The sequence below is a fragment of the Petaurus breviceps genome, unplaced genomic scaffold, assembly GCF_028583685.1.
Source record: "Petaurus breviceps papuanus isolate PSGF00001 unplaced genomic scaffold, PetGlider_PUasm1.0 126, whole genome shotgun sequence".
Lineage (NCBI taxonomy): Eukaryota > Metazoa > Chordata > Mammalia > Diprotodontia > Petauridae > Petaurus > Petaurus breviceps.
This window is the reverse complement of record NW_027185655.1, coordinates 75,667,633-75,685,051: the sequence shown is the minus strand read 5'-3', so window position 1 is coordinate 75,685,051 and position 17,419 is coordinate 75,667,633. Positions and strand designations below refer to the sequence as shown.

The window sequence follows — 17,419 nt, the reverse complement described above, 5'->3', positions numbered from 1 at the left end:
AGAAAAGAAGATGAAGGAGGAGAGAGTAATCAACAGTATCAAAGGTTGCAGAGAGGTTAAGGAGAAAGAGGACTGAGAAAAAAAGACCATAGGATTTGGCAACTAAGAGATCATTAGTAACTTTGAAGAGAGCATTTCAGTAGAACGATAAGGTCAGAAGCTGATACATAATAGGTTAAGAGAGTAAGAGGAGAGAAAATGGAGGCACCTATTTTAGATAACCTTTAGAGAAGTTTAGCTACAAAGGGCACAGGAGACATAGGTCAATAGTTATTGGAGATGGAAAGATCAAATGAAGGTTTTTTTTCAGGAGAGGACAGGGGCATGATTAAAAGCAATAAGAAATCAGCCAATTAGACAGACTGATTGAAAATAAGTGAAAGAGTGGGGATGACAGAGTTGGGTAATCAGTTGGATTCTAAAATGCACATACAATTGTAAAACATATATGTGAACCATAACTAAGTCTGTGTAGGAAATGGTTTGAATCCATTGAAGTTTAACTAGTTCATCTTTATTTGTACAAGGAAGGAATCAATGTTTTTTTAAAAAATATTTTAATTGATTCTTTGTTAAAATATGAATGAAATGGCACATATCAACTCTTTAATTTGCTTGCCTCATTCACTGTGTTATAATATACTGTGGTGTTTCCTATATATATCAAAGTAGTTCTTCGTATATTTTTGGTAAATGTCACTTTTACATTGCTATTAAAGTTGTCTCAATTCAGGGCCACACAGTAAGAGAGTCAAAATCCCGGAGTATACTACACTTTTACTGACTTCCAGGCCAGTGCTCTATACCTACCACATATAGGAAAAGTTAAATATTTTGCTTGGGTTTCTTCTTTGCCCTTTATCACATTACTAGCAAAGTGTTTAGTATACAGTAGGTATTTAATAATAAGTAAACTTAACAAATCTCTATCTCTCTTATTTACTATGAAGTGTATTTGCCATTACGTCTCAGTAAAATATAACCTCCTTAAGGGCAGGGACTAACCATTTAAAAATGTTTGTCTTCCTAGTGCCTTGCGCAGCAATGTATACTAGCATTTATTTAATAAGTGCTGGTTTCATTGTGACTAGTGTGGCAATACTCAGTCTTGTACAATACCCAAAGCAAAATAGTTTAGTACCAATAACTCTTCAAAAAGTAATTTTAAAACTAGAATAAGCTGACCTATCTGAACTTTATTAGGTGATTCTATTTCACTCAGATTTCTTCTTTCAGAAGTTGCTTCAAAATCATTTTGTTTCATCGTTTTATTCTCCAAGCTGTCAAGACATACAGAAAGAGTTATGAAGCATAGGAGTTACTTATATTGTAAAACATAATGTGTTTTCTTAGCATGAATGAATTTTGACCTAGCTTAGTGTTACAGAAACTATGTCCAAGAAAGTCTACTGTTCTGCCTTTATGGGAATAGAATAAAAGACTAGAAAAGCTAGTAGCTGGGTCAAGTACATTCAGAGATCCAATGAAATGGGCTTGCTGGTTTCCATAAAAATAAAAGACTACTAAGATCCAGAAACCTAAACAATTTGCTAGAAAATATTTATCACTACAGCAAAAAATGAGAAAGTTCATATCATGTAGACCTGTGTTCTCACCATGATGAGGAATAATGGATTTCAATAGAAGAGAATGGTGATTGTTATTGACATCCTGAGATGACTTTTCTGATGACTAGCCTATCTCCACAGAGTGGGAGTGTACTTGACATCCTCTCTCACCTTTATCTCCTACCACACTCCATTTGTGTCTCCCCATGCTTTACAAGAAATTTTTCCACATATCTTAGAGACTTCAGGGACATGGTTAAGTTAGAAAAAAGCTCAGGGGCCAGCCTTTTGCCTTTAATTAGGGAGAGTTGGGGTGTAGAGAGTTGGAAAGGAGTTATCAGACCTGATATAAATGATCTGTCAGGTACTAAACTGTATGGAAGACTGTCAGGGAACAATATACTATGACTCTACAAGGAATCCACCTGAATGGACACTATTAAATTATAATTTACATTGAAGTTCTATAAAAAATATTAGGATATACGTATATATATATATGTGTATATATATATATATATATAGCCCTAAAGAAGACCCTTTGAAATAAAATGCAAAAACTACTAGGAACCAGGCAACATACTCTGTCTCCTTTGAGTCTCTAAGCCACACCTCGTTAATAGAGCAAGGTAAATCAATATTTTTGTTAGCTTTACTTGATCCTTCTAAGATTTCTGCTTCCAAATCATCAGGTTCTGTAAAAAAAGTGAAAATATTACAAGAAATGTATATGAACAAAGTATCATAATGAAATATCAGTAAGCCTAGAGAAAACAACATGAACTTTGTTCATAACCATCAGATAATCCATCAGTACTTTTCTTCCAGTTAGTATGTTAATTTACAAAGATTGTATAAACAAACTATACAAAAGTGAGCTAACTTTCTGAAGTAACTGTAGCACCAATGTGATATTCACAGAGCCTACAGTGACTATGAATTCTGAATCACAAAATATAACAGATTCTCCACCTGGAAGACAGAACCAAAGTATTTATCCAAACACCAGAAGGTCTAATCCCAACACCAAAAAGTCAAAATTCATCATAGCAACAAAGAGATCTATACACAATAACAATGTGGGGGGCACTGCCATCCCCAAGCCTTCCTATAAATGAACACTCACAGCTGGCTGCCTGCTTCTTCTCTCTCTCCCTCAACTCTAACTGCTCTCACCAACTTCCTTTGAGCTCTCCTCTACCCTTCCTGATCCACCTGTTTGTAGCACCAATGCAATATTTACAGCATCCATGATCACGATCAAGACCATGACTATAAATATTGCATGACATTCAATCGCAAAATATACCAGATTCTCCAGGTAAAGGACATAACTGAAACATTTATTTAGACACCAGAAAACTAAATCCCAAACCAGTAAGCTTATTCCATCATAGCACCAAAGATATTCAGAAGACATAATAACACTGAGAGCCACAGCATCCTTCAGCCTTCCCACAAACCAATACAAGATCAATATTTACTCACCAACAGCTCTCTCTCTCCCTGCCTGAGCACCTCTCTGTCCCACCCTCTCTGGCTCTGGCTACCAGGTTCCTATGGGCTCTGCTTCCCTTCAGCAAACTCCTCTCATTACAGGCTCCATGTGATTATATTCAGCCTATTAGGGGGCAGAGTTTATCTTCACAGCAGGGAAACTTCCTGTGGGCTCTGTAGCACCCTTCAGTGAATTCCCTCCATCACAGGCAGGGTGCAGTTTACTTTCAAAGCAGGGGAGGTCTTCAAATTCTCCCCTAGGTCTATTAAGGGGCAGGGAAGATCTTCAAATTCCCATTCCCATTACACTGTTCAGCAAGTTCCTCCCACCACAGGCTTTATGTGACTCAAACTCATGTATCTTAGGCTTCCATGTGACTTAAGCAGGTCATATGGGCCTATTAAAGGATGGGAAAGATCTTTTCATTTATATTACCATTACATTCAGCCCCAAGATCTTTCATATCCGTTACATAGGTTAATGGGAGTTTAGGAGTAACTGGTATCAACAGAACTTTACAACAATATAACAGCTTATTATAATATATATTGTATATAATATATATAACAATATCTTACAGTATGGATTGAGCATAACCACCCCATCGTTCCCCCCTTTGAATGAATGGGGCCCAAAATCTTGGGGTAATTTACCTCTGTTCTCAATAGAGGAGTAAACAATTCTTTTCCTGTCAGACTATTCTCACTTTGAATCCACTGGCTATTTACTCTTCTCCCTCTCAAGGAAATTTATCTTTTCCCCATTCTCCTATGTCACTTATCTGTGAAATCTTATCCAGCACCTCTGAAAGAGAGTGCCCTATCTCCCCAATTAGGAGAGTCAGAATTAGGTGCTTATAAGCAAGAGGAGCCATGTTTACTATGATATTTGTATGAGAAACTGCTAAGGGGGTACTGTGATAAACCTAGGCATCTCCCATCATTATTGCTGTCTTCCTTACCTCCTCCTTTAACTTTCTCATGAAGCCCTTAAGCGAAAACCACTATCTCCACTAGGCCACACAGTCAGTAGGATACTGACTGTTGCATCTGTCCACAGTTAAAGCTAACAGATTAATCACATTGTTACCTCTTTGCATATGGTAATTCCTAAACACTTGCTGTACAAAATGATTCTAATACCTATAAATTTCAAACAGTATCTACCAATACTCCTCTGGTCCCTTCATCATGGATTCTCACCATCCAAGACACTAATGATTCTTTGGGTGAATCAACTTAATATATCAGTGACCTCCTGCTGAGAAAAATCCTTAATTACCTCACTGAAGACTGTATGGCCCTCTGGGTTCTCCTGCTTTTTTCTTGATATTGGGTGAATGTCTGCACTCATAAAAGCCTCCTCATCTAATTTTGTTTCATTTTCCTATCACACATTCTCCTGGCAATAGTCAGGGGCCCAACCTGTGCAAGGGCTGCATGCATATTCCTTTTGTTAGTTTTTTGTTTCCTCTTAGCTAAATGAACAGTAGCTTGTTCTTCTACCACCTGAGACTCTCCCAACTTGCCCTTCTAAAGGAGAACCTGAATGCTGTAACACAGAAAGATTTCCATGCAAACCAGCCAACTCCCTTTCTAACTAAGCTTTCTCTTCCAGCAGCTTGTCTCTACTTTTACACACAGGGTGATAACTTATTAGCAAGGCCCAGCCTCTCCCACAAACCCTGCCAATTCTTTCCCTGGTTCTATTGGTATTCCTTGCAAATTATCTTTCTGACTCTCTAGGTTCTCTCAATTCCCAGTTTTCACAGAACCCTGTGCTTTTAGCCCATTCTCTTGTTAGGGAGGAAAAAGGTAAATCCTCCTATTCTGGGACATCCACTCACAGCTTGCTGCCTGCTTCCTCTCTCTCTCTCTCTCTCTCTCTCTCTCTCTCTCTCTCTACCTCAGCTCTAACTGCTCTGACCAACTTCCTCTCAGCTCTCCTCCATCCTTTCTGATCCACCCATTCAGTAAGCTCCTCCTAACATAGGCTTTATGTGACTCAAATTTATGTGTCTTAGGCTTCCCATCCTATTAATGGATGGGAAAGATCTTCCCATTTACATTACCATTAAAGTAACAAAATTTCTTTTGCAAATTATCATTGCACATAATTTTATTCACTTTATTTTTCTTGCTTTTTTTGGCAACATGATTAATATGGAAATATGCTTTACATCATTTATGACAGGTATTGTATTTCTTGGGGAAACTAGGTGGCTCAGTGGATAGAGTGCTGGACCTGGATTCAGGAAGACCTGAGTTCAAATCTGGCCTCAGACACTTAATAACTGTGTGACCCTGAGCAAGTCACTTCACCCTGTTTGCCTCAGTTTCCTCATCTGTAAAAAGAGCTGGAGAAGGAAATGGCAAACCATTCCAGTATCTTTTCTATGAAAATTCCCAAAGAGGTCCCAAAGAGTGGGAAATGACTAAAAATGACTAAACAACAACAAAATTATATTGCTTACCTTCTGAATGAAGGGCTGGATGAAGAGAATTTGGAACTGAAAACAAAATTTAAAATAAACAAATGAAGGAATAAATTACATTCCAGCACTAAAAACAACAACAAAACAAATTATCACTGCACAAAGAAAATATTTAAAAGAATTAATTATTCTATTTCATCATTTTATTATAGAACATTATCTTTTTCCCTTCAGGGAAAATGAGTCCTGAAAAATAAAACTGGTTTTGAGAAAGTATAAAAAACTTTCCATTGAAAGTTATTAAAAGATTAATGTCATAATTCTCTTTCATTGAATTTTAGATAATTTGGATTGTTACTAATTAGAAATTTACAGACAGATTCAATAGTTCAAGTGAGTACTAGCATCCACAAGTAGTTTTAACAAACAAAGGGGAAAATCTCATCCATTTTGGATAGTAAATTGTGCAGTGACCTACATTGAATTTACTACATTTGTTCTTGCTATTTGTGTTTCAAATGCAGGCTAGTTGTCTTCCAAGAAGAGAAGATGAAAGGACTAAAGGGAAGGCTCCAGGTTGTTAGGGAAAGTGAAAGATTTCTAAAGAAAAGAATGCCTTATGTGGCGGGAAAAGGGTGCTGAGGTAGAAGAGAGATGAGCCCTGTGTCAGGATTAAAGAGAATTGATGATTGCTACATAGAAGAAAAAAAGGAATCCTGTATAATTAGTTTTAAAAACAGATTGAAGCTCTTAAAGAAGAGAGAGCTGCTCTGAAGAGGCAGAAGATGTTTGTTGACTCAACAATGACGGAGTCATTGTTGAGGGGGTCTACCTGCTTCGATATTCTCCCCATTCCAATCTATCTTCCATTTAGCCACTAAATATTTTTTTTTTTTGGAGGGCAATTGGGGTTATCACTTGCCCAAGGTCACACAGCAAGTTTTTTGTGTTAAGTGTCTGAGGCCAGATTTGAACTCAGGTCCTACTGACTCCAAGGCTGGTGCTCTATTCACTGTGCCACCTAGCCACCCCTACTTTAGAAATAAAGTACAGGTCTGATTGTGTCACCCATTCTACTCAGTAAGCTTCAGTGGCTTTCAAACAGCCTCCAGGATCAAGTACAAGATGCTGTTTGGCGCCTCCCATCGCCTGCTCCAGTCTTCTCACACCCTGGACTCTGGGCATTCTCTCTGGCTCTCCCCTACACCTGCAATACACCTTTTCCTTATCCCTGGCTTCCTTTAAGTCCCACTAAAAATCTTATCTTCTATAAGAAGCCTTTCTCAACCCCTCTTAATTCTTATACCTTTCCTCTATTTATTTCCTTGTGTATAGTTTGTATATATTTGTTTGTGGAGCTTACAATCGTCAGACTGTGAGCTCCTGAGGGAAAGGACCATCTTTTATCCCTTTTTGCATACTGAGTGCTTAACAGAGTGACGGGTATCCGTGTATGTACTTAATTAACTGACTGACCAGATAACAAAACAGAGATCTCTTTTATTTCTCCATAGATTTGAGATCTAATGAATCAGATATCTTAGGCTCAGATACTTAGCACCACACCCAGAAATTGAAAGCAAGTTACTTAACCCCAACTGCTTAAAAAAAAAAAAAACTTATCAAAACAGATGGCAACTGTCCATTTATGTTGGTTCACCTAGCACAAATGACACTCCTAAAAGGGAATCTACAAAGTACTGTTGAAGATTACAAAGTTATATGTATGTAAAATATATCCTGTGCCCATGTAGTCTTCCATTGCTCGCCTATTTTCCCTATTCTTGCCCTCAAAGACTTACCAAAGAGAAAAATAATTTTGGAAGTTTACAGCTGGCTAAGCAAGTGGTACAGATACCAGTGGATACTTACACTGGACTAGGACTTGGATTTCTAGATCACAGTTTACCATGTAAAATTGAAAAAGATTTTTGGCCAGAGGGGCAGTACTCCAGAAAAAAAGGATTAAGACTGTATTTGCCAGCTGTTTCAAAAATTTAATTTTTATGCTTATATACATCTCCCAGGTTAGATACTATAAAGATTGGGTACAAAGAAAGAAGAAAAGCAACTGGAACACTTATAAATTCATAGGGGACAAAATCCAAGAAAGAAGTCAGTAGTAAAACCTATAGCCTCAAATATTTAGGTGACAAAGAAGAAACATTAGCAGGCCTCCTGAAGGGGGCCAAATTTGACCTCATATATGCCAAATTTGACCTCATATATATATATATATATATATATATATATATATATATATATATATATCACTGAGATTTGGTGGGATGAAACATATGACTAGATTATGACCCTAAATGGATATACTTTACTCAAAAGAAACAGGAACATAAAATGGGAACAAGGTAGTAGCTTTGCATATTAAGAAAATATATTCATGTGAGGAAGTTAAAAAACCAGAGTGGGGAAAGAACATTTTAGGGGAAAGTCAAAGGAGGGAGAAACGGAAATGATTTTGTCACAGAGTATATTGTAGACCACCTGGACAGGAAGGGTAAACAGAAAAGGAGTTTGTGAAACAGTTTACACTAGACACAGAGGCATGATGCAGCAGTGAAGGTAGATTTGAAGACTTCAATTATACAGATATTTGCTGAAGATCTCTCCTTGCCAAAAGCAGAATAGTTAATAACTTCTTTATTTGTAGTAATAATTTTATATACTTCAAAAGGCAAACAAACCCTCAAGGGAAATTTTATTCTCTCTCTGATTCTTATTAATAGAGAGGAACTTGAGAGAATACAATAGGAATCTTGGAGGGAAGTGATATTTCTCCATCCTGAAGTCTGTGACAAAGAGAACAGAAAAAACCTGTGCAAAATCTGACATACACTTGAGATCTGGTGAAAGCAGTTTTTAAAAAAATCCAGAGGAAAGATAGGTATGACTACAGGATAAAATATTTTATGGGAAATTATCCCAATAAAGATGGAAAATACTTCAAGAATGAAATTCATAAGACACAAAGGGAATCAATTCCAACAAAATAAAAATGGAATTTTTTTTTTTAAGCAATCAGGGTTAAGTAACTTGCTCAAGGTTACGGCCAGTTATTTCTGGGTGTGGTGCTAAGTATCTAAGAGCCCAGATTTGATCCCCAGGTCATCCCAACACTGGGGCCAGTGCTCTTACTCACTGAGCCACCTGGCCGCCCCTAAGCAATTGGGGTTAAGTAACTTGCTCAAGGTTACACGGCCAGGTGTTTCTGCGTGGGTGCTAAGTGTCTGAGCCCGGATTCGATTCCCAGGTCATCCTGATGCTGGAGCCGGTGCTCTTACTTGCTGTGCTACCTGGCTGCCCCTGGAATTTTTCTTAAGAGAAGAATATGGATGCATGGGGAATTCACCAACTTAGATAAAAAAAAAAAGATATGTAGTTAGAAGCAAGGGCAAGTAACAGGAAAAATATAAAAGCATGGCATCATATAGAGTTTAGAATGCTAAAAAGTTCAGAATGAATTGAAGCTAGCAAGAAAAGCTTGGGACAACATGGTTTTTTTATTTGTTTGAACTACGTTGTGAGAAAAAAAGATCAAAAAAGGGATAGAATTTTTGCTAGTAGTGGATAGGATGATGATACGTGACAAAACAGAGAAGGCAGAGATATCTAATTCTAATACTGTTTGCTTTCTTTGCAAAGGAGAATGATCTCTGCAACAGAAAAATGACACAACAAAAATGGCTAAAGGGAAGCTGGCACCTAAAAAAATGAGATAGTAATTCATGTCACCTGATCCAAATGACTTATAAGAGAACTGGTTGATATAATTGCTGAGCCCCAGTGATATCTGAATGATCATGGGAAATAGGAAAGGTACAACATGGCTGAAGAAGGGCATATGTCTTGACTTAACCAAAAAAGAAAGAAAATGAATCAGCAAACTTGAGGCCAGTGATCTTGACTTTGTCAAGTCCAGCATGGCTTTGTCAAGAACAGGTCATGCCAGACCAACCTCTTTTCTTCTTTGGACAGGATTACTAAACTGATGGGATCAGGGGAATACTGTATACTGTATAATTTATCTAGATTTATCAAAGTTTTTGATGAATGAGCTATTATTATTCTTGTGGAAAAGACAGAGAGATATGTATTAAACACACTAGAATTAGCTGATGCACCTGTGGCCTCTCCTGATTAGATGCCTCCTCACAAAACCTCTACTTAAAGAGGGGGCTCAGGTCAGTCATATTTCATTCTTCTCTAGAATGTAAGCAGAACTTCCCCCATTATACCTTTTAGTTTCCTTTTATATGTTGCCTTCCCTTCTTAAAATATAAGCTCTTTGACAGCATGGGCTGTTTTTTTTACTTGAGTTTGTAAGTACTGTGGCTAAGATGGACAACAATAAAATCAGATGGATTCAGAATTGGTTGGATGCCTAGAGTAGTTGTTAATAGCTCAATATCACTGTGGCAAGAGATCCAGTATAGTATCTCAGAGATCTGAAATTGGCCCTGTGATGTTCAACATTTTTTTCAATGACTTAGATAAACAGAGGTGATATTCTCATAAAATTTTCAGATGGGAGGGGACAGGGTCAGTATCCAGAAGGATCTTGATATTCTATCTCTAAAAAGATGAAATTCAGTAAGGTTAAGTAGATTGTCTTACATCTGTGTACAAAAAATAAAAATTAACTCTGCAAGTACAGGATAGGGAAGATATAGAAAAAGATAAAACTGTTCTTAAAAAGAAATGGGAGGGGGCGGCTAGGTGGTGCAGTGAATAGAACACCGGCCCTGGAGTCAGGAGGATCTGAGTTCAAATCCAGCCTCAGACACTTGACACACTTACTAGCTGTGTGACCTTGGACAAGTCACTTAACCCCAATTACTCTCCCCGCCCCCTCCAAAAAGCAAAAAAACAGAAACAAAAACAAACAAAAGAAATGGGAGTTTGAATGGACTAAAAACTCAATATGTAATAATGTAGTAGCCAAAACTAATGCAATCTTGGACTGCTTTAAGGAACATACTTCCAGAAACAGTGAGATGATAGCTTTACTGTATTCTGTCCTTGTTAGACCTCATTTGGAGTACTGTGTCCAATTTTGTATGTCATGGTTTGAGAAGGATAAGAAGCTAACAAGCTTGGGGTGGCCAGGTAGCACAGCGAGTAAGAGCACCGGCTCCAGTGTCGGGATGACCTGGGGATCGAATCTGGGCTCAGACACTTAGCACCCACCCAGAAACACCTGGCCATGTAACCTTGAACAAGTTACTTAACCCTCATTGCTTAAAAAAAAAAAGAAGCTAACAAGCTGTAAAGTATCTAGAAAAGTGCAACAAGGATGGTGAAGAATCTAGAGTTCATGTCATATAAAGATTAAAGAAACTGGGATCAGTTTAGCCTGGAGAAGACTTGGAGCTGGGGGCTCTAGGGGTGGGAGGGAAGAAAGAACAGAAATATGACAGTTCTCTTCAAAGATTTAAAGGACTATTTACATGGAGGAGGGACCAGCCTTGTTCCATTTGTCCCCTTACAAAGATGCAAACTTCAGCTTGAAATCAAGAAATATATCCTAAAATTAGAATGGTCCATAATTGGAATGGACTACTTAGAAAGACAGTAGGTCTTCTCTTCTTCCTATTAGCCCCTGAAGGTCTTCAACCTGAAGCTGGATGACCACTTGTAGGACACAGTAACATGAGCATTTCTTTAGTGTATGAGTTAGATTAGACAGTTACTGAGGTTCCTCATAACTCTCAAATTTTGTAGTTCTGTGAAGTATGAAGATTCCAAAGAATTTAACAAGGTATCCTTAAGAGAGATGAAAAGAAGCAGACAAAAATCAATGAGCTACTGATTTTTTACTTCTTTGATTGATTTAGCTACTATCTTTGGACATTATAAGTCTTCTATTCGAAATTACTGGCATTTTTTTTCTTTGCAATTATCAAACTTCACAATTTCCTTTACTTTCCGCTGCAGTTGAGATATTAAGTCCCATAAAGTTACTTAGAACTGTTTTCTCTTAATTTCCAGCCCACTCAAGTGCTATTAGTAATTATTCCTTGCCAACAAATTCTATTTCCTTTCTTAAAACCCTGCCTAAGCATTATCTTTTTTTTTTTTTTTGGAGGCCAACTGGGGTTAAGTGACTTGCTCAAGGTCACATGGCTAAGTGACTGAGGTCATATTTGAACTCAGGTCCTCCTGACTCCAGGGCCAGTGTTCTATTTACTGCACCACCTAGCGGCCCCTAGGCATTCTGATACTTCCAATATTCATTTTTTTACTTTCTCTTTTTACTTGTTACTTTTCTAACCTTGCAATCAAAATAACTAGCATCATGCTAGTTTTCTACTTTCCCTTTCTACCACAATACTATCTTCATACCTAAAACAATAAAGCATATAATTTTATTTTGGACAGCTCTACATCTTGAATGTCTTCCTCTGACCTATTAAATTCTTACCCATCCTATAAAGTTCAATTCAAATGTCAATTCTTCCAGAAAGTCTTCTATGATTGGGCTGGTCAGAAATAATGTAGACTTCACAATACATTCGATTTGGAATTCTCTCACATATTTACCATGTTTCTGTTTATAATGTAGTTATTTCTTTATGTAATCCTATATTGTCATGGGAATCTAACAAAAGCATAGATATGCAAAGTAGTTGGAAAACTTAAAAATGAAATTACATGTAGTTGTGGAATGAAGTTTGAAAAAAAAGGTAGCCTTAAAAATGTAGAGGTAGCTTAAAAGAAGGTTAGGGCAAAATAGAAACATGCACATATCAGGGCCTGATCAATGTTCACAGAATAAAGAATGAAGTAAACTATGTCTATGGTTGGGTTGTTTTCTAAACATTAGGAAAACATAGCCTTGTTTTAATGTAACCAGGATAATACCAGCAAATGGAAAGTTCACCCACCATAAATATAAAATTTTTTTCTTGGATTACACTAGCATTTAAATAAAAATTTCAATCTATTTTGTTATAGTAAAAGAAGTAAATTTCTATAGTTTATCCAATGAAATCTTGATTAAGGAATTATAGTGCTATGGCTTGATATAGACAATTCTTCATTATATATACTGTACAGCAAGTGTGTTTGCAGAGACGCACATTCAGAAAAGTGAAAAATATCTAAGTTTGAAAGGCCTTGTCGTTATTTCATAATTACCTCTTACAAAGAAATATAAAACCAATAAACAAATGATCATAAAAATACCATGGCTGAAAACTCTGCCAATTCTAGAACCAGGCAATTCAGGGTTATGGTTCCAACTGCATGTTGGAACATAAATGCTGGTCATAAATGTGACCACAAGATCATACAGACTATGAAGGAAAAAAATTCTTGTTCTATTCAAACCCAAAACATCACAGAACTGAGCCAAATTATTTTGGGAACCAAACCTTAGAATTTTTTCACTTGTATAAAACTTTAATCATGAATTTTTGTACTTAACACATGCAGGCCTTTCTGAATATAGAACTTAATTTTGATTAAGTCAAATCTAAGTTCATTTAGAATACTTCGGATACATGAGAGGGAGTGTGGTACAGAAGGTAGAAAATCAGGTTCAACATCAGGAAGACCTGAGTTCAAGTCTCATTTCTGATATGTATTTACTGGGTGAACCTGGACAAGACACTTCAACTCTAAGGGTACCAGGTAACTCTTTAAGACTATAAATCATAAATCTGCATTGGCAGAGGGAGTTTCCTCACTGGGAGCTCCCTATATGAAATTACAGAACCAGAAACTTTTTCATCTTATAAGTTCTTTCCAGTTTTGGAATTTACACATTGGAAGAACTCTCTGCCCCTGTGGTCCCTCTGATAGGCTCCTCCCAGAACATCTATTTTAAGAAGGGATCCCAGGCCCACCAAGTCTCATTCCTCTTCAGGTGGCACTCTGGATCTCCACTGTGCCAAGATGAATACTTTCCTCCTTCCCACCCTCTTTTTAGCTTTCTTTTATGTGCTGTTTTCCTTTATTAGAATATAAGCTCTTTCGGGGCGGCCAGGTAGCACAGCAAGTAAGAGCACCGGCTCCAGTGTCAGGATGACCTGGGGATCAAATCTGGGCTCAGATACTTAGCACCACACCCAGAAATAACTGGCCGTGTAACCTTGAGTAAGTTACTTAACCCTGATTGCTTTAAAAAAAAAAAAAAGAATATAAGCTCTTTGAGGGCATGGACTGTTTTTATCTTTTACTTTTTATTTCTATGGCTTAGGAAAGCACTTTTCACATAGTAAGTGTTTAACAAATGTTTGTTCTTAAATTGACAGATTGAGATCAAAACCAAAAAAAAATTAGGAACCATACCTTCCAATTTTTCTCCCATCACAACTGGTTTTAATGCCATCTGTAAAAATTCATCTGCTTCCGTAAGTTTCATCTCTTTAGAGGCTTTGATATCAGCTTTATCAACTACAGGTGGAACATCTATATCAACAGGAACAAATTGTTCTTCTTTTTCCCCCACGACTAAGGTTTTGTAGTTTCTTGCTTCAGACACTTCTGTGGAAACACAGCACCCCCCCAAATGATAAAAGGTTTTGCAAAAGTCTTGAGTTTTATTTCTAATGATGTTTAAGAAACAATTTTCAAAACTAAGTTCCAGGTTGTATAATTCTTAGTGAAGTAGCTAATTTGTGCAAATACCATCAACTGTACTTGAATTACCCCAAAAAATACCTAAGACAGATGTTAGAATGTGGGGGGGAAAGCATGCTTTTTTTCCCCTCACCTAAGATTTTTCTGAAAAATAATATACAGAGGAATCACTATTTTGGGGTGGTGGGTAGGGGAAAAATGGGGAGAAAATTTGTAACTCAAAATCTTGTAGAAATGAATAATGTAAACTAGAAGTTAATACAGCATTTGATAAAAAAAAAGAGAAAAAGAAAAAAAATAATATCCAGAACATCATAGTTAACTTCTTATAGCAAATTATGGAGATTAATCAGAAGATCTGTGCTCAAAAGTTGTCAGTCTGAAGTTTGAACACCATGGAAAAAAACTTCATATGCCTTCTGTCATAGGGTAGGCTAAAAGCAAGGGAAGAAAATCTAATTGATAAATCACTGATGCTTATGTAATGTTTATAAAGTTTGCAAAGTATTTTACTTAAATTCTCTGATTTGGGCTCACCAACTCTGTGTGGTGGGTGCTATAGATATTACTCCCATTGTATAGTTGAGAAAACTGAGGTTCTAAGTAATTAGGGTAAAATTTTCATTAAGAGGGGACATGTTAGTTCAACTAAGTTATCATTCCCCAAATGATAAATGGTCAAAAGAAAAGAACAAGCAGTTTTTGGGAGAAAAAAAAAAACTATCAACAGTCATATAAAAAATGCTCTAAATGTTTATTGATTAGATAAAATTAGGAAATTAAAGTAACTTGGAGGCACTACCCACAACTATTAAAAATAAAAAATGCTGGAGAGAATTTGGAAATTATGAGACATTAACGCACGACTAGTGGAGCTGTGAGCTAGTTCAACCGTTCTGAAGAACAATTTTGAATTACACCCAAAGGGCAAACTACATTGTCTTTGACCTAGCAAAACCACTACTAGGTCTGATCCCAAAGAAAAAAGAACTATAAGTAAAAAAAAATATTTATAGCATCTCCTTTTGTGGTGGCAAAGAATTGGAAATTGAGGGGATATCCATCAATTGGGGAATGAATTAACAAGTTGTAGTATATGATTGTGATGGAATACTACTGTGCTGAGAAGAATGTTTTCAGAAAACCCCGAAGTCTTATATGAACTGATGCAGGGGGAAGTGAACAGAACCAGGAAAATACTGTACACATTAACAGTAATATTCTAAGTATTATCAACTGTAAAAAAACTTAGCTACTCTGATTAATACAATGATCCAAGATAATTCTGAATGACCCATGATGAAAAATGTCATCTATCTTCAGAAAGAGAAATGATGAACATGGGTACAGATTGAAGCATACTTTTTTCACTTTACTTTGTGTGTGTGTGTGTGTGTGTGTGTGTGTGTTCTCTTCTACAACTATGGAAATATGGCTAATATGGAAATATGTTTTGCATGACTTCACATGTATAATCAATATTACATTCCTTCCCTTCTCAAGGGGTGGGGTATGGGTTGGAGGGGGAGACAGAATAGGAAACTCAAAATCTAAAATACTGAATATTAAAAAACTTTAAAAATGTATTTTGAAAATAAATTAAATAAATAAAACTACATATATTTTAAAAAGAGATAAACAAAACCCCACTGATTCTGATTCAAGTAGGCAGATTCAATTACCTTTACATATATATAGATGTGTATAATATTTTCCCATGCTTTCATTTCAAATAATGGATAATGTAGAGTTGGTTTTTAAAAAATTTCATGGGTTTTAGCTTTTCTAATGTATTCTAAAAATAACAATAAAATTTCTCTAATAAAATGAGTATAAGGAAATTATTCAAGCATGGCATAAGGGATCCTGGTTTTAATGAAGACCATTCTGTGTGAACAGCCTGTTAGCATTCCTGGTCCTGTCCAAAAATTATTTTGTGTACATTCTCTACTGAATAACTGGTGTATTCACTGTTTCTCCCCATTAGAAAGGGATTATTTTCATTTTTCCCTTTGTATTTCAGTGTCAAACACACAGTTGTTATTTAAATTGATGTACTGAATTGAGTTCTTCATCTAGCTGTGAGAAGTTCTGAGAACCTGGGCACACCTCCTTTTATTGACTTATATGCACTACTTGCAACTATAATTCTCAATTTAATAGTAATGATAACTTTTTTTTTTTTTGCTTTTTGAAGGGCAGTTGGGGTTAAGTGACTTGCCCAAGGCCACATGGCTAGGTTTTTGTGTGTGTGTGTGTTAAGTGTCTGAGGCTGGATTTGAACTCAGGTCCTCCTGACTCCAGGGCTGGTGATCTTGTGCCCTTGGTCACAAAGTTTAGCTAAATGTCAGAGACAGGATCAGAACCCAGTTCATCCTTACTACAAATACAGGACAATAGAACCAGAATTACTGTACTTTACAAATGCATCTTGAAACACTTGATAAATCATGGTTCTAAGATATTATATGCTATACTCTCTCAACTAGTAACAAATTTACTATGCAAACCACTAGCAGAGAGCAAATTTCCTCTTAAAAAGCAAAAACAAACTTGCTTTGTCAACAAATTCTACCCCATGACATGATTTTTCAGACTTCCTTTCACTTTTTTTCCCCATTTTCTCTACTTACTGGATCACAGATATCCTCAAAGCAAATGTATCTAACCTCTTAGGTTAAGATGAAGTCACAATCAGGTTGCATTTACCATCTGAAGAGAAAACTCATATGAAAAGCATCTTTATAAATGATACAATGTCTTATTCATGTTTATGTCTTTATTGACATTAAACATTCACGCAAACGCGTTCAGTTCCATTTTACCATTTTTAAGTGCTATCTCATCGAAGCACTGCGTCTGAAGCTGTAGTTCAGCTTCTCCCAGAATTTTCAGAACAGATTCTGTCGGGCTTTTTGCCCAGGCTCTTCTGGGAGATCCTTCAATATCCAGTTTAATAACATGTCCCACCGTATGTTCTATAAGAGCAAAAGAAGTAAGGAAATGGAAACGGTCACTATGAAATTATTATAACATGAGATTAGCAAACCATTTGCATGGTTGACTCTAAGCCAGCAATTCAACTGCTTATTTATTTTTAATGTTCCTATCATATAGTGCATTTAAAGCTATTTGTTTTTAAAAGGTGATTGACAAGGTTGGAAGATGGACACCGAAGGAAAAATCTTCAACTAAAAAAAAAAAAAAGGAAAACTAAGATAGCCTTTTAAATGAAATGTCACTTAAACATTTTCAATTAAAAAGTAATCATGGGGGGCGGCCAGGTGGCTCAGCGAGTAAGAGCACCGGCTCCAGTGT

At 36.5% G+C, this 17,419-nt stretch overlaps 1 protein-coding gene across 5 annotated transcripts in view; it reads right to left on the bottom strand.

Annotated features, from left to right (window-relative positions):
* Window positions 1-17,419, bottom strand: part of NEK1 (NIMA related kinase 1) — a 186,319-nt gene that overhangs the window by 30,983 nt on the left and 137,917 nt on the right. For 4 of the 5 annotated variants that reach the window (XM_069097133.1, XM_069097141.1, XM_069097148.1 and 1 more), the window contains 5 exons: window positions 16,927-17,079; window positions 13,811-14,005; window positions 5,540-5,575; window positions 2,152-2,263; window positions 1,186-1,280 (listed from right to left, as the gene is read on the bottom strand). In XM_069097133.1, the coding sequence (XP_068953234.1) occupies window positions 1,186-1,280; window positions 2,152-2,263; window positions 5,540-5,575; window positions 13,811-14,005; window positions 16,927-17,079 (591 nt within the window). Of the gene's footprint in view, window positions 1-1,185; window positions 1,281-2,151; window positions 2,264-5,539; window positions 5,576-13,810; window positions 14,006-16,926; window positions 17,080-17,419 lie in introns of those variants that run through there. The other variant, XR_011170037.1, reaches the window with a different exon arrangement.